Below are 20,183 nucleotides of genomic sequence, written 5' to 3'. Positions count from 1 at the left end.
GGATCCAGCCTGGATCAGCACCTGAAAGTGAGAATTAAGAAGTAAGACTGAGCAACGGCTCTCTTGCCAGGCAGGCAGAGGAAAGGCAGGATTCCAGGGTCAGTGCTGTTGGTTGCTGCCATTATTTCGGACAGATAAGCAATGCAAAAGTAACACCCACCCGTACTGCGCAGACCCCAGAGACCCCTACCAGGGTCAGGCTCTGCTGTACCAGTCATTATATACACAGAGAGTAGCGGATGGACCCACTCCTAAAAAAATTCAGAGGTAAGAGCAGATCGTAGCAAGCAAACAAATCGAATCAATTTAGTGGGAAACGAAAGAGTGAAAAGGCTGGTTGCATTGCTTCGTAATGGAGTGTACGTTTGCCTTAGTGCTCCCGTATAGTGTCATGAGCGCTTTGAAGGTAGCTCAAACGAATGAAGTAAGCCAGGCAAAAGCTCTGCTGATGTAGTTTGCAGTCGCTGGTATATACGTTTTTCTCCTTATTCATCTAGGCTTTGACTCTGTGAACGTGCAAGAGAATCATTTGCGCATGGAAGCCGTCTGGTTTCTCACAAGCATTTAAAGGATCACACGCATGTTTACACCTGTACTTCTTGTGTTGTCACCCGCAGTTTTGATTTCTGACAAAGCATGAGAGAGTTGCGTTTAGAAGCAGATTAAGTGAGAGAGGTTTGTGCCTGTGTGATGTTTTTTGTTTGGTAGATAAATAGTCTTGCAGGAGATGTTTGGCCTGCAAGAAGCATCCAAAACTGCTCTGCTTTAAGTTTTCTCTGGATCCTTCTAGGGGCAGCAGCTCAGATTTCCACATACAGTGTCTAGTGCTCATGATTTCAGCCTGGACAAAAAAAATTGGTAGCAGTATTTGCTCATAAAATATCAGTCATGTACCAGTGTGGTTTTGAAACAACTCTTTTGTTACCTACCTCCAACTCCAGAAGAAATTAGGGTGCTTCAGGGATCCTTTAGGGTTACCACAGTAATGAGGTCCCTTCTTCTAGAAGTGAGAGTTCTCACTCAATCTTTAGTAGTTGGATTTACCTCTTTATTGTGCTGGATGTGGGCAGTTTCAAGTGAAGATAGTGCCTGAAACTGATGCTTTGAAAGCGATAGGCCGGATGGAGAGACTGGCTTATGAGTGTTTATAGAAGACATGAATGATGAGAAGAAAAGCAGGTAACAAGTCAAGCCCCACATCCGAGGGGAAATATCCGACTACTGGCATGAGAGTTAGGAGAGGATTTTCTCCTGCCTCAGAGACTGTGGGGGACAGGAGAGGTGGGTAAGCCCTCACATTTTGGGACGCATAGCACTCACACGGTTATATTCTAGCCCAACTAGATGCCATCTTGGCCGCTCCAGTGACGAGGCTGATATCCTGAGGAATACACTCAGGCTGTACTCAGCACAGTGCACAGTACCATCAGAGTTGCATTAATGAATATCTGGGCTTCCAAAGCGCCCACGAGATGTGTGACGGGGTATCCACCCAACTTGGCCTTTTATTGTCACTGTCTTTTGCAAGTGCCAATACCTCTGACTGTTCTTTTCATTTTAACTCGTGTTAACGTATCTGAGGCACTCAGAGAGTAGGCAAGAACATATGCTGTGTTGTGGCAATAATTAAACCCTATGTTAATGCGCATATTAATGTGCAAAACAACTTACCTGGAGATCTCTGTGGTGACTATCTGCTCCATTTGCCACTGTCTAGGTGCCATAGTGCTATAAGACAATGAAAACCCATTCCCCTACAGGAAAATTGCATAGCAAAGGTATAGAACAAAGATACCACTGTTGAATTCAGAATACGAAAAGCACTTAGCTAAAATAGCTGTATTAAATTGTAGCATCTTGGGGGGAGGGAGGGGGGGATGTCACACAAAGGAGGCTTAAAATCTGCCAGTTCCTTATGCAGGTTGTTAAATAATGCAGTGTTTTCAGCTGCTAACGTTTCTTTGGGAGACAGCCACCAAATGTGGTATGTCAGGTATGTATGACAAGCTTTGCTTCAGAGTTTGCCCCCATGTGCATGGGATATTGAGTTCAACTGAGATGTGGCTAAACGTTATTACTTCTTTGTAATTGCTTTTTTAAAAGGTAGCGGCAGCAGCAAATTGTCTTTCTGTGCGTGAAAAGCTATCAGTCTGTAAGACCAAAATAATCTCAGAGTAGGAGATTTTTAGAAAAATGACCCTCTGTCAGCCTGCTCTGGAAGATGTGACATACGCTTCAAGCTGCTGAGTAACCTGCAGCCTAGAGATACGCATCAAAAGAAACAGTTTTGAAGAAAAGCTATGATAGAAAGTTATATTTTGAGTTGTTCACCCTTAAAAGTGCTTTTTTAAACTATTGTAATGGCTGCATATTACAGGGTGGAAACAACTACATTTGTTTACAGTAATTTATTCCTTCTGCCTCTTTTTTTTTTTTTTTCTTTTTTTTAATGAATCCTTCAGGGTTTGCCTGATTATGACTTGCAAGATGCAAGTTCACTTCCCTTGTAAAAAATGAAAATTTACTGTAAATTTATATTCAGCTTCTAAAAGCCCTCTTTCCAGACTAGATAAATAATGTAACAATGTTTTAGTCTTTAATTTTTTTCTAAAAGCTCCTGAGGTCTAAATATTCTTCTAGAAACTGCCACTTTTCAATGAGAGGAGTGGAAAGTGAAGAACTTCAATGGAAAAGGAAAGGCAGAAGGGGTTAAAACCGAACATAATGTCACAGAATTTTTTATCTAACTTTACGGTAGCGTTCCCAAGGGAAATAATAATGAACCAGCTCAAAGTAATTTACATTTTTTTGAAGTTATATGGTTGGTTTTCAGACAGCTTTTGTTATTTGTACTTCTCCAGGTACGTATTAGTTCATAGGGTAATATCTCTTTTTTACTGCCTCTCGGAAGAGCGTGAATGGTCAGAACTCAAAAGAAGGTGGAACAGGAGTATATATTCACTGAAAAGATTGAAACAGACAAAATGTTTTAATGCAGAGAAACAGAATTTTAAAATGATGCTGTTCCAATTTCAGCTTCGCTTGTAGAATATTAAGGAGGTCTTGATGGTAGTAGTGGTGTCCAAGTGACCTAATGAACATATTTTCTAGTAAAATTCCAGCTGCGATTTGTTGAAACTTAAATTGACCTTTCTCCTCCAGTGGTCCGAGAAGAAACTCTGAAAACGGATGTCTTTGTCTTGGCCTTTCTCATGTTCTCGTGAGCATTTCAGCAAGAGTCCCTGATAAAAGCAGTGGCTCGGAGGGGATTTTCTGATGCCAGAAGTTGTTCGCTTGAAACTAGATTGTGTCTGCAAGCTTATTGGAAAGAGAGTGCTAAATGGCCCTAGATTTATGTAACCTAGGACCAGTTTCTCTTGATGTCCCTACTGGGTTTCCTACCAGCCCGACTCAGGCCTTCAAGGGCTCTTGGCCAGCGAGAAATTATCCTGGGCACTACAACTGAGGTGCCCTTTAGGTACCTTTAGTGGCCTTTAGGTGAGATTGAGTTCCCTCTTTAGTGTTAGCCTTGCTGCTCATTGTCCTGGTTGCCCCTCTCTGGCTTTTAATTGCCAACCTAGCATTTTGTAAGCAAGTAGAGGGAGCTGACTTTTTTTCTGATGTTACTTGTGTGAACCACGAGCGAGGAAAGCAAAAGGAGCAAGATAAATAAGGAGGGAGCGTGCTTGCACTCTTGCTTTCGGCTGGTGAGACAAAAGTGTTGGTTTCACATCTCAGGTCGAGGAGTCAGGTCAAGTAAAACCGCTGTGTTCTTTTTCATAAAGGCTCATTTAGGGCAGAAAGGGAGACAGGCAGGAAGGAGACAGGGGATCAGAGGGAGACTCGCATTACATTAGTTTAAAATCTTTGACTCAAAATGCTTGTTAGTTTGGTTTCCGTCTTTATAAAGGCTGATTTTTTTTTTCTTCTTTACATACACCATTTTTATGAGTTTATTTTCAGAAGAGATTTGAATGTAGCTGGCCTGGTCTGGCAGATCAAAGATTTATTTTTTAATGGGAAAAAAAAAAAAAAAAAAATGTTGAGCTATTGCAGCATTGTCAAAGAAATGTTCCAATTAAAAGGAGATTGGCATCAACTGATTTAAAATTTCTTAAATGAACATAACAAGAGATAAACTGTTGACCTTTTTTCTTTATGAATGTTTTTCTCGATTGTTGTGTACTCATTGTTTCTCTGTGAATGTGCATTAATATACACAGCCTAGCTTGTTAGAATTTTATCTGCTGTAAGAAACAGTAACATTTTGGACATTCCTGTTCCAAATACACAGTTCTAGGAGGAGGTTCTGTGTACCTCCTAGTCATATTTTAATCCTCATTTCATGTGCTTGTGATGAGTTTTAAATGTGCTTTTTTTTTCTTTCCTATAGAACGCTTTTGGTTACATCAAAAATAAGGCTAAATCCTTTACGCGAACTGTGAAAGCAACCTGAAGGAGATCCAAAGGATATTTAAGAGGTTTTACTTTTCCAAAGTGAAAAGGTTTTGATACAGTCTTTGTTTGTTTGGGTTTTTTCCCCGATTTCTAAACTAATGAAGAGAGCCATGTTTCACATAAGAAACAACTACGCATAGAGAGATTAAATCAGTTTGCAGCAAGTCCTGGGAAGGGTTCCTGCTGGAAACTATGGGCTGTTTCTGGCTGCACAGATCTACTTTATTCTTCCTGCGAGTACTCAGCCACAGTTATACAAGATTTATAGATTATACCAGCGCTGACAATGTCATATCCCACCTGCCAATCCATAAACCTCAGCAGCGGTTTGGGTTGTTTTGCACCCTGTGCAAAATGCTGACCCACAGCCTGGCAGAAGGCACGTTCTGCTTACAGCTGCCCGGTGGCACACAGGGACCTTCTCGGTACATAGACCATCCAAATAGTGGGAAGCTCTCGTTTTAGGAAGTCTTGAGGACAAAGGTTCACATTCTGGTAGGGAGATTCCTGTTCGTGGCCACGGTCAGACTCGCTTCTCGGTCAGAAAACCGGCCATGACCATAGGTGGAAAATGTGACTGATAGTGAAACTATTGAGTAGGCTGCAGGGAAGATCAAAGCTGGAATAATTCCTGTTTAAAAATGGCATAATTACATTGGAATGTAAAACGTGTTGCGAGGTTTGATAGTCTTGTGAGGTTTAAGAGAAAGGAGCGTTAGCAGTAGAACTCAGCTGTCATCGTAGGATGTAAAAGGAAAAATTTAAATCTCTGTGGGTTGGTGTTGCATGAAGGGTTCTTTTGAAAACCAGGTATTACAGCTTTTAACTGGCATCCGGCTGCGGTTCTGCACTGGCAAAGAGATGAACTAAGTAGCTGGGGACCTTGTACAGTGAATGATGCTAATTGCTAGCAAATCTGAAAGGGATTATGTCGTGCAGCCGCTACAATAGTGGAGAGTAGACTCAACTACCCAGGACATCCCTGCCAGTGCAAGTCTCCTAAGGCTTCCTCTTTAAGTAAAGAGCAATACTCAGTGTGTTAAAGAAATTGTTCCACTGAAGCTATTTTGAAGCATGGTTTCTGCACTACCCGCCCTTCCTTGCTATTGTTTTAAAACAACATTGTCACTTAGACTCCAGAGAAGAAGAAAAATCCAAAAACACTGAAGCATTGCAGGTTACTTATTTTAAAGGAGACATTTATGGTAGCTCCAACAGTTGGAGTCTTAAGTGTTTCCCAGTGCTCAGTGAAGGTCAGGGCTGTCCTTTCTGGGTGTGTATGAGTGAGGATCAGACACAAGTACGTAGCGAGAGTGCATCCGAACACAGGGCGCTAGAAATGAAGTGTACGCTGTTTTCAATTAGGGTAAAACTTCCTCACATAAAGATTCTGCGAAACTGGATGTTAAAGAAAGCTTCCTTGCAGAATTTTTAAGTTATCCTAGGCACCTCAAAAGAAAAGCGTATGAATGCTGTAAGAAGCCTGTAGGAAGCAGATTCAAATTAGTAGAATATGTTACTTCGAAGGCATCTAGAATTTATTTTTAAAAAACTACTGCAATTCTAATGAAATTAAGGCGTGACACTTCAGCTTGTCACGTTATTTTTCTTCATTGCTAATGCACATATAAATGGCTGAAATTGTTTCTTCTGCATGGAAAACTGGATGTTCTTATTTTATTTAATTGATCATTCTATTAGTTCTTAAATGTTTTGTGTAGACATGAGAAATGCCTGGCTAACCAATTGAACCATCCCCTCCATGTATTCAGAAAAATGTCTCTTTACCCATGTGCCCGTCTTAGCATAGCAGAAATCATATAGCTGTAGGGTACGGCTGTATTCATCTGTTCAGTTTCTGCTTTTTTCCAATACACGCATCAGACCTGTCTGCAGAACGTTGTGCCGTTGCTGGTGCCACACCATCAGGATCCGACTGCATCTTCCAGTAGCTGGTGGAGTTTGTGATACTGAAAAGCGTGTGCTTTGCTTTTAAACAGGGGATTTCTTACAGAGTCACTGAGACACTGTACAGCTGAGGCTTCACGGTTCTGACTTTTGTTGTTGTTGTTGTTACAAGAGATTTTTCTACAGCTGAATTGCACTTAAATCAATCTTTATCTTTTGAACGACAGTAAGTAGATAAGCCATGGCCTATGACAAAATATGTAATTAAGCTGTCCGATTCAAATCAGGTTAGACAGTCCCGTAAAGTTCAAGAACATGTTCTCTGGGTTGTTGTGCTGTTTCGGTCGTGCATTCTCTGGTTTTATGGACTTGTGACAGTTGATCTTTAACCGAAGTAGTGTACTTTGGTCAAATGTCTCCCAGTTTTTGGGGGAGCGTGTACCTCGTGTACCTGACAGTCCTGTAGGAGCGCGAGCATGTGACAGGAGACTAGAAATGGCCAAATACTGCAAGTCCACACATGGCTGGTGGGAGGCAAGACACTGATTTTGCTGCGAGGTGTCGGGGGGGGGGGGGGGGGGGGAAAGCATGACACACAATATGATGGTCTCTGCACATGTCTGTTGTTTGTGGGCAGCCCTTGGGTAGCGCGGAGGATGCTGAAGCTGTGTGGATGGATGACCACTGAATGCCGGACTGATCTGCCCAGACTTGGCAGGCACAGTGGTCCCACAGCTGCGCCCTGCTTCAGGCGTTGGAGCTCCTGCTGCAACAGAGCCAGCCGCATTCTCAGGCGTGTTGTTTCCTTATACTGAACAAAAAGGAAGACTGTTTTCCCCTTAAGCTAAAAGTTACACTGTTAAAAGTTGTATTTTGCTAGTGACAGCAGTAAAAAGGACATATCTGATGTGTGGGTTCCTCCACCACCACTGTGGGATTTCTCTCTTTTGGCTTCGTTACTGTGTGCGTTTTTTTCATATCTAATGAGAAGACATTCCTGGGTGAAATTTTTATTGTGGACTATTCTAATGGAATTAAGTTTTAGCCAAGCATCGCCATCACCAACAGGCATGGTGAGGAAGGGGATCCTAGAAACATGCACAGAATTCAAGAGCCCGGGAAGTGCTGGGCTAACGACTTGCCCCTTTTTCCTGGAAATGTCCTGGAGATCTCAGGTGGAGCCCAGTGTTAGCAGCATTGGGAAGGAAGGCAGGACCACGTGTGACAAGGAGGGAGAGAAGATGCCCCATCCCTGGAAGTGCCCAAGGCCAGGCTGGATGGGGCTTTGAGCAACCTGGTCTAGCGGGAGGCGTCCCTGCCCGTGGCAGCAGGGCTGGAACTAGATGATCTTTAAGGTCCCTTCCAACTCTAACCATTCTATGAAGATAGACATGCACTTTATTCAAGTAATGCCACCACCGTTGAGCTTTTCAGCCACCTCCTTGCATGTTTTCTCATTAAATCCTCTAATACATGCACAGGCATTTTGGTTACATCTCTGCACAAGGATGTTCATCGTAACTGCTTGCGAAGGTTCAGCGTATGATTCCGCAGTACTGTGCCCTGCTAGTGACCTAGGTTTTGTGAGAGCATGTGCAGCAAAAGGTATTTAAAGAGGCAGTTTTGAAAATCATGCACACGCTGCCATGACAGACAACCTCAGCCGGACTAACATGAGCTTTTCCAACCCCCTCATTCAAAAATTAGCAGGAGTCGTCTTTAAAGCAAGCTGTTGTTTACTGTTACAGCTGTGTGCATACTTGCGATTGAGGAAGCAGTTCATAGCGATTAGGCAGAAATGGTTTTCTTTCTGCTTGTCACAGCAGCCTACGTTTCACATCAAGTTCGCAGAATTAATTGCCCCCGTGCAGAGTTTCGCTGGCTAGTAGCCATCTTGCACATGAGCTGAAGTAGGAGTGAGAAACTTCGGCCACCACCCAGCCACAGGTGCTTTGGCGCGGGTTTTTCGGTTGCCGCAGTGGGAAGGAGGGTGCCTGTGGGTCGAGCATCCCTATTCTCATTCCTCCCAGCCAGGAGCAGGGTGCAAAGCAGAGCTGCTCTGCAGGTGGGATCAGCGGGGACTTGCGGTCCTGAGAAGGAGCGATCTCGGGTGGCTTTGTGCAGCTGCTTCTGCCATGGAGTCCTCCTCTGCAGTACGATCAGACCAGAGAAGGTGGTTTTGGAAACGACAAGCTTACATTGAGTCTTCTGGTTTAATATTGTATCGTGCTTGGGGGTATTGCGATACCTCTCCAGTGTGACTGCTCTGACGGATTTGTGTGGTGTTGGCCGGTACATCTCTAAATCACCCCGTGAAAGGATGTTCCTTCCTTATGTTCCTTAAGAGCAGAACAGAACTGAAGTTTCTCTTACCATTACAGCCTCGCTCGTTCAATCCAGCGCATTGTGTGTCTGAGTCAGGCTGTAATTTCCTTCTCCTTTCGGGCTTGCAGGAAGCAGAGCGCGCTGCTGACATGGGTTTTTTAACTATAAATAAGAAAGATCGGTCACAATACCAGTCACCGGTATAGCCCGTGGAAACTGAGATGCAGACGATTAAATTGCGTGATTATACTTCTTGGATGTAAAAGTCTCTTTATTATGACAGCCTGCCAATAGGCCATATAGCGTATAACACACGGTAGCATATACAGCGTTTAACTCTACTTTTATCGCATACCTGCTATCCCTTCAGCTTTTTAAGTGGCTGGCGGTGTGTTTAAAGATGTTTGCTCACTGCTCTCAAAGGGTGTATATCTCCCCACACTTCTCACCTTGGCTGCTGGAAGAAACAGCCCTTACACGCCGTTAACATGACAAAGCGCGATTATTTTTAACTTTATCGCTTAATGCTATTTGTTTTGCAGTGATGCCATGGAGACCTGGTGGTTTAGCAGCTGCTAAGAAAACCAAGTAAAAAAGTAGTCCCCGCGCCACGCCTGACGTTTTAGACTTAATAACATCATGGTAGCGGCAGGGACAGCTTGAAGATGTTGAGCGCAAGGGCGGGGGGGTTCCCTTCCCTTCCTTTCTCCCTTTCTGTATGCATCTTTCCCGAAGTTGGCTGCAGTACTCTCCTTGTGACTGAGCCAGCCCGTTCAGCTGCTAGCCCAGCGAAAAATGTTGCCCAGGTAGTTTGCAGACCTTTTTTTTTTTTTTTAATTAAGTCAACTCCCCGGCCAATTAAAGGACTAGCGGAGCCGACTCAGGATGGGTGGCGGGAGGGCGAGCTCAGGCAGGGGAGTTGGGCTTCCACGGCTTGGCACTGTCGTGCCGCTGGTGCGCGGAGCTGTACTTCAGCTCAGGCAGAAACGTGGTCTGCGTACAGAGAAATTAAACGGAAGAATAATAGAAATGATCAGAGAATAATACCCGCACATGAAGTGTTGGCAGCGGTGCTTGGGACTGTACGGTAAGAGTGATTTTAGTTCGGTCTGGGCTTAAGAGACTTTTTTGTGAGTGAATTTGGTGAAGAGTTGAATTGGGCTTCTTGTTTAACATGAAACGGAAAACTTAATTTGATGTTTCTTGGGATTCTTAGAGCAGTTTGGGAAATGGCAGAATGTTACCAAAAGTAGCTAAATTCTTTCAGAATTAAAGATCTTTGACTACTTAGTATATTACCAAAGGTAACTGAGGTATTTGAGAATCAAAACTGTCATGTAGTTACAGCCTCATAATGAAGCATAAATGCTTCATTACATTTGAATCTTTTCCCTTTTTATGGGAGATCTTTTTTTTTGATTTTCAATCAAATAGGTGAATAGTTTTGCATGTTCTAAATAATAATAATTTCTAACAGGCAGTACATTGAATGAAATGCATTCAGATTTATTTCTGAAACTTACTGTGGGCGTCAGAAGACCGTGCAGTCCTGACCAGAGGTGCACCTGGTGCAGTTTTGGGGCACTGAGGATGGCCAGCGGTGAACGGTAAGGAGGGTGTGCAGCGGCATCCCGCTGTCGCTCTCCCCTTCCAGGCAGTGGGAAGACTCGGAGGGAGAAAGGAAAAGCAGCTTTGCGAAGGTTTAAGAGACTGGATGCCCTGTTGTGGAGGCAGTAGGGTGGTTCTTGTCTGGCAGTCAAACGAGGGGAAGAGTGTGGGACTGAAGAATGGGGTCAGCCCAAGATGGAAGAAAATACTTTGTAGTGAATAAGACCAGATGTGCAGATAGACTGGGGAGGACCTTGAATGTGGAGATTAGGTGATAATAGAGCATAGAGGTTGCTGCAGGAGACCTTAGCGTGATGACTCCATTGACTGTTAGGTAATATTTCTGATCATATTTTGACTGATTTTCCAATAGGAAAGAGGAAAGACTAGTCATGGGGAAAGAAAATGACATTGCAGTATCTAGGCCACAGAAGGAGTTTCCCTGCTGGTCCCAGGGCAGGAACATGATGAGCATGACCCCGTAAGAGTAAGGAGAAAGAGGAAAGTATACTGAAAGGAAAAATCCTAGGTTTTCTTGTGTCATACTTGGCAGAGGCATGTTCATTGTATCACAGAGAGGTCTGGCAGCTCCCTGCTAAGACAGCTGATCAAGAGTTCCCAAAATGTCAGCCAGCCTCTCATAGGGAGAAGACAGATCTCCAAAATGTTGACTCCTAAAATAATGTTAATACGTGCTGTGAATTTCAAAGACCTTGTGTTCTGATTCATGGACAAAATCCCAAGGAGCTAGTATATGCTCATTAAAGATAGATATAGCTATAAATATAAAATGGGGGAAAAAAAAAAAAGCTTTGCTTTTCCAGCCAATCGGGTCCAACTGTCTCCATGCAATAACATCTGGTATGTGTTCTTCCCTTTTTGCTCAGCTTTCTGCAAATGTGTTTGCTATCAGCTCCATCTGTTTTATATCATATGTCCTTATTTGGACAGATATTTTTTTTTCCCTTTTTCTGAATAGAGCATTTGGGTGCTGACACTTTCTATGCTGTTTATGAAAATGAGTTTATTGGTCTTGCCAAAACACAAAATGTCTTCTCAGGTAACTGGTATTGAAGTTTATTGCTTAAGTACAAAATGTTCCAAATTTAGGCTTCAGAAAATTGGTTGTATTACTAATAATTTCCCCTTAGTGTTTTGATGCTTGACTTGAGGTACTGGGATATGATTTCCAGAAGTGCTGAGTACTTACAGCTGTAGCTGAAGTTAGTAGAAGATATGCTTGGGGCATACAATGTACAGGTTAATGCTGTAACTGGAAAACCAGGTTTATGGTGTCTTAACTGGGTACCCAGAATCAGTGAATGCCTTGAAGAATCGTGACTCTCCATCTCAGTAGCTCGTGTCTAGAATGATGATGATGTTACCTCCTCGTACTGCAGCATGTTTGAACACGGGGAACTATGTCTTTGGCTTTTTTCCACTAAGAGATGCTGTATGTTCTCCCAAAACATATATCCTAGAGAAGGATAAAGGGAAGAAAGTTTATTGCCTTTTCACTCAATAAGAAGAAAAAAACCAAGTTTGCTTTGGGAGGCACTCTAGTCTTTTATGTCATATCCAGGCCCATCTATCACGTCTCTCAACTGATTAGGGGTTTATCCAGCGAAACACATTTTTGAAGCGTTGGCTTGAATGAATCTTGCCGGGTCATGGCATTTAGTTCTTCCTGGTGTGCTGATGTTTGGGTATTCTTTGCAATGAGTTTCAGACGTCCGCGAAGCCCTGTTGCTGTTAGTACATTCACAGAGCTCTGGCTTGATATTTCTGGGAAAGACTCTAACCTTTTCTTCCCAAAGCAGTTACCGTGCTCAAGTACTTTTTCCCTTTGCTGCTCAGATAAGTCTCTCTCTGGTGCTAGGGAACAGCAATAAAACATTTGCCCAATACTTTGTTCTCGATTGTAGCCAGCCAGACTTCTTCATCCGTTTTATTAGTCTCTGCGTTCAAAAGGACCGCGTTAGTAACAGGTTTTTTATAACCCTTTCTCCTCAAACGTATTCCCACTGCTTCTTTTGCATTAGAGTTTTTATTAGGCATTTTTCTCGGTGTGTTTTATTTCCGTTGTTTTGTTAAAGCAGTTACGGCCCGCTCTAAAGCGTTACGATTGTCAGGATGGTATGGAAGCAATCTGAGACTTACTTATAAAATGATCCACTAAGAAGTATTGGATGATTAATTTGAGAATAAATTTAAGAATCAGTAGATTTTTTTTTTTAAAGAAGAGGGTCTTAGCGATAAAATAAATTTGATTGGTATGGTTGTGGAAGGAGTTGCCATTTGAGGTACGAACTTCATAGGACCATGCTCCTCCTCTTAGACTCTAAGCAGCAAAGTCACGCTGTGGCAATGGGAGGGAGAAATAAACTCTGTAATGGTAAAGTGCATTCTTGGGCAGACAGAGAAAAATAGAGGGCTCTAGAAATGTCTCTCTCTCTCCCTGTTAGAAATCAAATGTGATGAATAGTGTTCTGTTTGTCCTGATACTGGAAACAAAATCTGAATAACACTGCTTGCATTGGCAGTTCGCTGTGGCTTCGTGCTGAACAGAATCCGTTTTGATAAAGGTCCTGTATCAATGCCTCTAATGATCCTGGATATATTTTCTTCTCGGGTCCTCGGAGCTCCAGGAGATGGTCACATTTCTGGTTTCTTCTGGAGCAAAATGCTTCTAGACCCATCTGACTGGAGGCGATGTTTGTTTAGTAAAAGTGAGCCCCAGCCTGGAATAAGGTTCATGCTAACACATAAATTTTCAACATTTGTCTAGATCTGAGAGCATACCTGTCACCAGGGATTTCATGTTTGGGCTTAGTTCTATCTTCAGAAAACGAAGAGTTCTGAAATAAGGTCTGTTTCCCAGTGAGGAGAACGTGAACTGAATAGTGAAATCAAGTCCAAGTTTTGCTGTATATTTATTGTCAAAATGAGGTTTTAGACAGAGTCCCATTGTCTGCTGTACAATTTCTGCCAGCTAAGGATGGGGATAATAACTGATAAATTTTTCACAGCATTTCACTCGATGAAGAAATCAATGATTATTCATTCCTCCTCAAAGCTGGGCATCTACCGTCAAGAACAGAAGACCTGCACAAAACAAGACTTGTTTCTTGTGCTAAGTCCTCAGCTTTGTAGCTAGGCAAATAGGTTACGCCTAAGTCGGTAGCAGGGTAGCAGCTTTTTCTTACCTTTTGATTCCCGTGACTGTCATAAGATGAAAAAAACCTTTAGCAGCTGCACAGTGCCGTTCAACAGTTGAATCGTGTGTGGAGCGGGACTGAGTCTGCTGAATTAGTTCACAGAGAGCTGATAATAAATGAGGGAAGGGAGACTGACTCCTGACTGAATAGTTTATTGCTGTGGCCCATGTTTTTAATCCACAGGAATAGGAGGTTGCTGGCTTTAGTTACACTTCCAGTAGATGAATTACACACTTGGTGGCAGCTCTCATTTGACAGGTAATGATCGATACTTCTCTGTTTACTCTCAAATGGGGGTGATAGCAGAGAGCTACCTGAAGGTGCAGAGAAGGAAAAAACATCTGTCATCTTAGACGAACCTTATATGCATACAGTGCTGGGAAGCTCCTGCTGTATAACATTTTAGTGTATTCTTATTTTTCTGCTGATTTCCTGGGTGCAAATCGCTTGCAGGCCTTTTAGCGCAATCATGGGGTTCTGCAGCTTTTCCAGCTCCGTGAGCTTGGGGGAAACCTCAACCTCTGGGGCAAGCAGGGGAAATTTTAGGAGAGCCCCGCGGCACCGCCCATGTCCTAGGGACATCAGAGCACCGTGTCGGATGTGGCTTCCTTGGGAAGAGCACTCCATGAGTGCAAAACCCACGTCCACTTGTTCCTCATCCTTGAGTGGGTCACTACAAGTGTATCTCGATTTGAGCCCATGCCTGTACGCTTACCTACACGTGGCAGATGAATGTTTTTGTAAACGCACTTTTCAGTCACTGTTGAATGCTTAGGTCCCTCCCAAGACTCTTGCAAACAGTATCAAATTCTTAGAAACCCATCATCTGACCTTTTTCTTTTGGAATATTTATTAGTGTACAGCAGCTACAGACTTACTCAAAGCGTTAGGAGGAGCAGCAGCAGCGGTAGATAACTATTACTAGTGTGCGGTCTTACTGTTTTTAAAGCACCAGAGTAATTAACTATTATCATCCTTGTTTGATTGCAATTATACTCAAATATAAACATCACTTAATGAACTTAGCAACAAGTAAAGGCTGTACCACTATTATGTAGGGCAGTTCCATATCTACATGGTGACATTCTTCCTGCATTAGCATAATTAAATTTAAAGTAATATTGGCTATAGAAGGAGTTCGTTTTATTGCACCTCTCAAACGAATGTGTGTCAGGGAATGTAAGTGAGTGGAAAAAGTCCGTCTGGAAGTAGGCAGCGTGCTGTGGTGTATTGCGTTTCACTGACATGAGAGGAATGTGGCAGTGAGGTCTACAGTTGCCCGCTGAAGGCACTAGCACTCAGGCTGAAAAGCAGCTTGGGACGTGCCTTTTGCTTCGTTAAGCAAAAGGCTTTCTGCCCGTGGCACGAGGCGGTATAAAACACGGTGGAAGCGTTCTAGTGTGTGTTGTCAGACAGGATTGCCGATCTCAAACATCTAAAATCACAAGTCCGATATTCCAACATAAAATCGGCCTAGAAATTAGGGCTGTGTTTTTATAAACTCTTTTTTTCCGTTTTACTTCTTCCGATTCATTTATCTTCAAGTGAAAGCCGAGATCGTCACTGAAAGTTGAGATCCTCACCTGACTACAGGGCTCTAAGAAAAAACACCAAATTTCAAAAAACTTGCAAAAAGGTCACAAAAGTGCTTAACAGCGAGTCGGGCATCTTCCGTAGCAGCTGTGTGATTGTATAAGCTTTGTCATTGTAAATAGGATCTAAAAGCCAGGGATGCGAGATGCAGGCTGAGCTCCTGGCGCTTGCAGTTTAGTTGAGGCTTGCTTGCCTTCAACAAACGTCACTGACTGTGCTGGCTCCCGTTATTGAGCAGCCAGCCAAAAAAAAAAAAAAAAAACAAACCCAAAAATAAACAGCCACCACAGTCTAGAAAGCCTGCGTTGTGTGGGGGAGCCACGGTGAGGCAGTTGGTAGACCTTGCAGGCGGAGTTACCTACAGCTGGTCCACATCTGGTGTAACTTCTGCAGCCTCCCAGAGTTTCACCCTATGCATTTTGGGTAGTAGCGGGACTCCTGTTTACAAGAGCAAGCAGGTAGTGCTGTGGGATGCATTCATTTCCTTGTGGTGTCTGCGTCTTCCAAAGAAATGTCAATGCTGACCCTTTCCCTGAAAGGGAAAGTGGAAGGGACGGTGATGTCCGAGTTTTTCTCCTCACTCTGCTGAAGCGGCAGGCTGTAGCTTTAGGATTTTGAACTGCTGCACTGTTAGCAAGCGAGGAAGGTGGAGCGTTCCTGTTTCCAGGCAGTTTTGCAGCACCGGAAAAGCAATGCCAGGGCATAGGCGCGGGCATTTTTAGGATGCTATTGTTCCTACTGACCTACGCTTCACTCCCAAAGAAGACGAACTGCAAAGCCCACACTTTGGAAAAAATAAGATCCGAGAATTTGAATAATTGCATAGGATTTTTAATGTAAAACTGAAGTTTGCTGGTTTGGTAAGCGAGTGCTCCTGTACATGGGTTAGGCAGTTGGTAGGTGAGCTGTAAATCTGCTGCTGTTCAACCTGCCTGTCTTGAACTCAGTTGAGATCTTTCTCTGCTGTGCAGCCCTCGAAGAAACATCAATTCTTGAAATAACATTTCAGCACCGTAAACGCTTCTCATTTGACGCTCTGACATTTGGTGTTGGCAGCTCAGCCTGCCTCTCCAGCATGCGTGTCACCATTCAGCCGGTCCTTCTTTCCTGCACAGCTCGGTCCTATGAAAATCATCTTTCTCTCAAGAGCCTTCCATACGGCTGTTTGTTTAACGTGGCTAAGCCTCAGGTACTCTGTCACGCAAATACAAATTTGCTCATAGGCCAACATTTAAAGCATCATTTTCATTGTTTTTAAGAATCCTATTGGTTATAGAGGAACAATAAATAATCCAGTGGTCTTGGAACCACATTGTTCTGGCTCAGGGAGCTGTTACCACTACAGATGACATTTTAGGTCTTGGAGGTATATGTGATGGACTTTTATACTCTTGGATCTAGCGGTTTCACCTAACGGTTCAATGTAATTGAAGCCCACTGAAGTCTGCAGGAGATATCACTCAGTTTGTAAGTACTTCCTCCACCTCCAGTGGAAACGTTTATAGTCAGAAGCAATGCCTTGAAATGTTTTACTACTGTCATATTGATAGGGGGAAAAAAAAATACAGATGTAAAGAGGTTGTGTGCATTAATTATTTATCTTGCAATCAAGAAAGTATAAAAATAATCCAGGGTGAAAATTGGGAAGGGTTGTAAAGGAAAGCACTGGCTCTTTTAGTTTGAATAATGCAGACCCCGCTCAAGCATTCTCCGCAGAGCACGAGGTCTAATCCCAGCACACGTAAATACATGTTTTTTTTTCTCTAAAACAGATTTAAAAATCGTGCAGCTTTTGAGAGGAGACTAATTGTGCTCGCTTTGCTTCAAGTGAATAATTAAACTGTGAGGAGTTATTATTTTCCTGGCTCCTCTGTAATGTTTCTTACTTATTCATTCTTAGATATTCAACTTTTAGACTTCTTAGCATCAATAAAGCTCTGCTGCTTCTATTGTCTGAAAAATAAAATAAGTAAAGGAAAAACTGCCACCGATTGAAATACCTTGTATTGTTACAGTATAAATATCATCATTGTAATTAAACCACTTGAAAATATGAACCATCCACTTTTTCTCTGAGGGACTCAGCCAGCTATGGGATTTTTGTGCCTTTGAAAGTCTCCCCAGAGATCCAGCATGCTTTGCTTTTCCTGATTGTTCTCAAAAGAAAATTAGCTTTTAGTCCTTTAAAATCGGTTGGCTTTATCTGCTACTAAATACACAAATAGTAAGTGCTGTGGGATCAAAACAAAAACAAGTTGTTCCTCCTACGCCTGTAGTTTTGCTGGGGTCTGCAGTTTGGCAAAAATCAATAATTTGACTCTTACTGTATTTGGGATCGCGGTGGATTAAGGTAGATCCCTTCGGCCTGGATCGAGAACCTGCAATGTATCTTCAAATCAGAGGAAAGGGTGAACAGAAAAGAGACCGGAAAAGGATGAGAGGAGGCACCTGAGAAGGCAGGTAGCCTGGTCCCGAGTCAGAACTAACGACACTCATGTCGCTCCTTTCAGACATTAGCCTACCGCCCTTTTAAAAGTCTCCGCTAACAGAGATTCTGTCACTTAATGAGGGTTTGGGCAGATTTTTTCCCTGTTAGGAATGTTTTCCTGATGGCCAACCTGCTCCACCAGGTGCATGTGACTCTGTGGGGAGAGTAGGATGATGCCAGGTTGAGAAGGGGGATGGGGAGAGAAGTGCTCAAGCGGTGGGAGGAAGGTCATGGAGATGAAGAGGCTGGAGAAGAGGAGGCTGAGGGGAGACCTTATCTCTCTCTACAAGTACCTGCAAGGAGGTTGTAGAGAGGTGGGGGCTGACCTCTTCTCCCTGGTGACAAGTGATAGGACGAGAGGAAATGGGTTCAAGTTATGTGAGGGGAGGTTTAGATTGGATATTAGGAAACATTTTTTCACTGAAAGGGTTATTAAACATTGGAATAGGCTGTCCAGGGAGGTGGTGGATTCGCCATCCCTGGAGGTGCTTAAAAAAAGGGTAGATGCTGTACTTGAGGACATGGTTTAGAAGTGGTTTTGTCAGGGTGGGTTAATGGTTGGACTTGATGATCTTAAAGGTCCCTTCCAACCTCAGCGATTCTATGATTCTATTCTATGATTCTATGAAGGGCCTGGATGGAGAGCCCTGGGAGGACGAGGGGGAGAAGAAAGTGTTACCCATCCCGGCTCTCCTTGTCATCGTGTTTCTCGCTACTGATGGCTTGAGCTTTCTGATATTTTTGAAATGCTTTAGACAGATATCGAATGTGAGAAAAGTTTGCAATCTAAGCACGACCTGTGGTGGAGAAACCTCTGGGTCCCGTCTGTAGAAACGAAAAACAGTAGTACGTTGACAGAAAGGCATGACCATAATGACCTTTTCCTGTCTTTTCTGCCCTCACAGATGAACAGGAGCCAGCAGTCAGCAGCGATTCAGATATTTCATTGATTATGGCAATGGAGGTTGGACTGTCCGATGTGGAGCTTTCCACTGATCAAGACTGCGAAGAGGTGAAGTCTTGAAAAACAAAGAGAGATCCAACACTAAACTACAGGGGAGGGTCACAGGGAGGGACCGAGTCAGCTTTCTAGGATTTGGACCAGTCATGCACATGCCTCCAGAGCACTGTCACTCCTGCACACTCCATTCTGAGACGGTCACGAAAAGCAATAGCAACAGTTGTGTCTGCCTGGGTGCGGTTTCATCATCTACATACGTTCGTTTTGTTCACATGGGAGATGAATGCTTCCAGTTTACCCACATGCTTGAGAGCAGTCATGTAACTCCTCGGTGGCTCATAAATACGCAACTGAAATGACAGCTTGAGTGTTTTCTACACTTGTTTGATCGGGGGGTTGTTTTATGTTTGTTTGTTTGTTTATAGTTTGTTATGGAGGGACACTCTGTTTTTGTTGACTGACCCCAGCTTTTTCAAGAGTTCAATCCAGAAATCTGAATTCCCGTTCACTGGTCACTTCATGATCTGACTCCAGGATTTATCATTGCCTTGTTGTTTGGGTGAAGTATGCATGGCTTGGGGGAAGGATGGTGCACCAGCACCCTGCATTAATGCGAAGCCTGCTCTCGTTAAGTGGGAGCCTTGGGAATGGTGTATTCTGGAGGCCTTTATTTGTAAGAGAGCTCTGAACTAACAGAGATCGCTGAGATTTGGGTTAAAACTGCATTATGTTGGCTTTTACTTAGAGCTCTGTTATATACAACGTGAAGGAAAGAAAGAAAAGCTTAAAGCTTCACTCCGTCCTTGTAGTCCTTTGCTATATTTTATCCCATTAGCAGTTGTCAGTACATTAATGGCCTTCCTTCAAGTCACAATTCAGTAGCTGGAAAAGAGGATCTAGTATAACATCACGTCGTTTCCTAATTTTACAGACCAAAATCTGACCGGTAGGCTAAAGGAGTGTCTGAGAGGTTTCCAGAAGCTGCTTGTTAACAGCGGATGACAAGAATATTCTTAGAAAGGGACTGGGGATGCTGATATCGGTGTCAGAAATTGCTAATGAAGCAGGAGGCAGCTGGTTGAAATGTTTACTTCCTTTTTTCTTTGTGGTCTTTTTTTCTTAGTGCGTTTCACTTCTTATGTTTTAAGGGCGGGTTTTGCCTGCATGTTATCCAGCACAAGAGTTCGGGTAGTTAGTTGCCCTCCAGAGTCCCTGTCAACGTTGTCACAAGCATAATGGAATACTTGCGATTTGTATATAGAGATATATACGAAAATATTTTGGGCAGAGGGGAGGGAATTTGAAAATAAACAGAACTAACATAAATCGAAACACCCAAACAATAATGACCTGTGATGATTATTTAGTTCACCCTGAGCTCTGCTTTCCAGAGAAAAGCTTATCGTTACTTGTTCAGTGTACGATTTCGTTTTTCAGTCAAAATGCTCCACTGTGAAGAAGCATTTTTAGCGTACTGTTATACAAGAGTAAATGCTTTCTGTTGACAGTCAGATGATTTGAATCACATTACTGCCTCCTGAGTAAGTCCATAGAATCAACAATTCATCTTACATCGAAATTTCACGGAGAGGTCAAACATTTTGACTTGATGGTGTCATGGCAG

General features: G+C 43.1%; 1 protein-coding gene across 1 annotated transcript in view; it reads left to right on the top strand.

The window, feature by feature from the left end:
• Positions 1-19,943, top strand: part of RNF150 (ring finger protein 150) — a 122,435-nt gene extending 102,492 nt beyond the window's left edge. Inside the window, exon 7 of the mRNA XM_082483119.1 lies at positions 18,504-19,943. Within this exon, the coding sequence (XP_082339245.1) occupies positions 18,504-18,622 (119 nt within the window). The 3' untranslated portion in view covers positions 18,623-19,943. The remainder of the gene's footprint in view (positions 1-18,503) is intronic.
• The last annotated feature ends 240 nt before the right edge of the window (positions 19,944-20,183 follow it).

Source organism: Vanellus vanellus, assembly GCF_965231255.1.
Source record: "Vanellus vanellus genome assembly, chromosome: 4".
NCBI classification, from domain to species: Eukaryota; Metazoa; Chordata; class Aves; order Charadriiformes; family Charadriidae; genus Vanellus; species Vanellus vanellus.
This window is presented reverse-complemented; position numbering and strand designations above follow the sequence as displayed.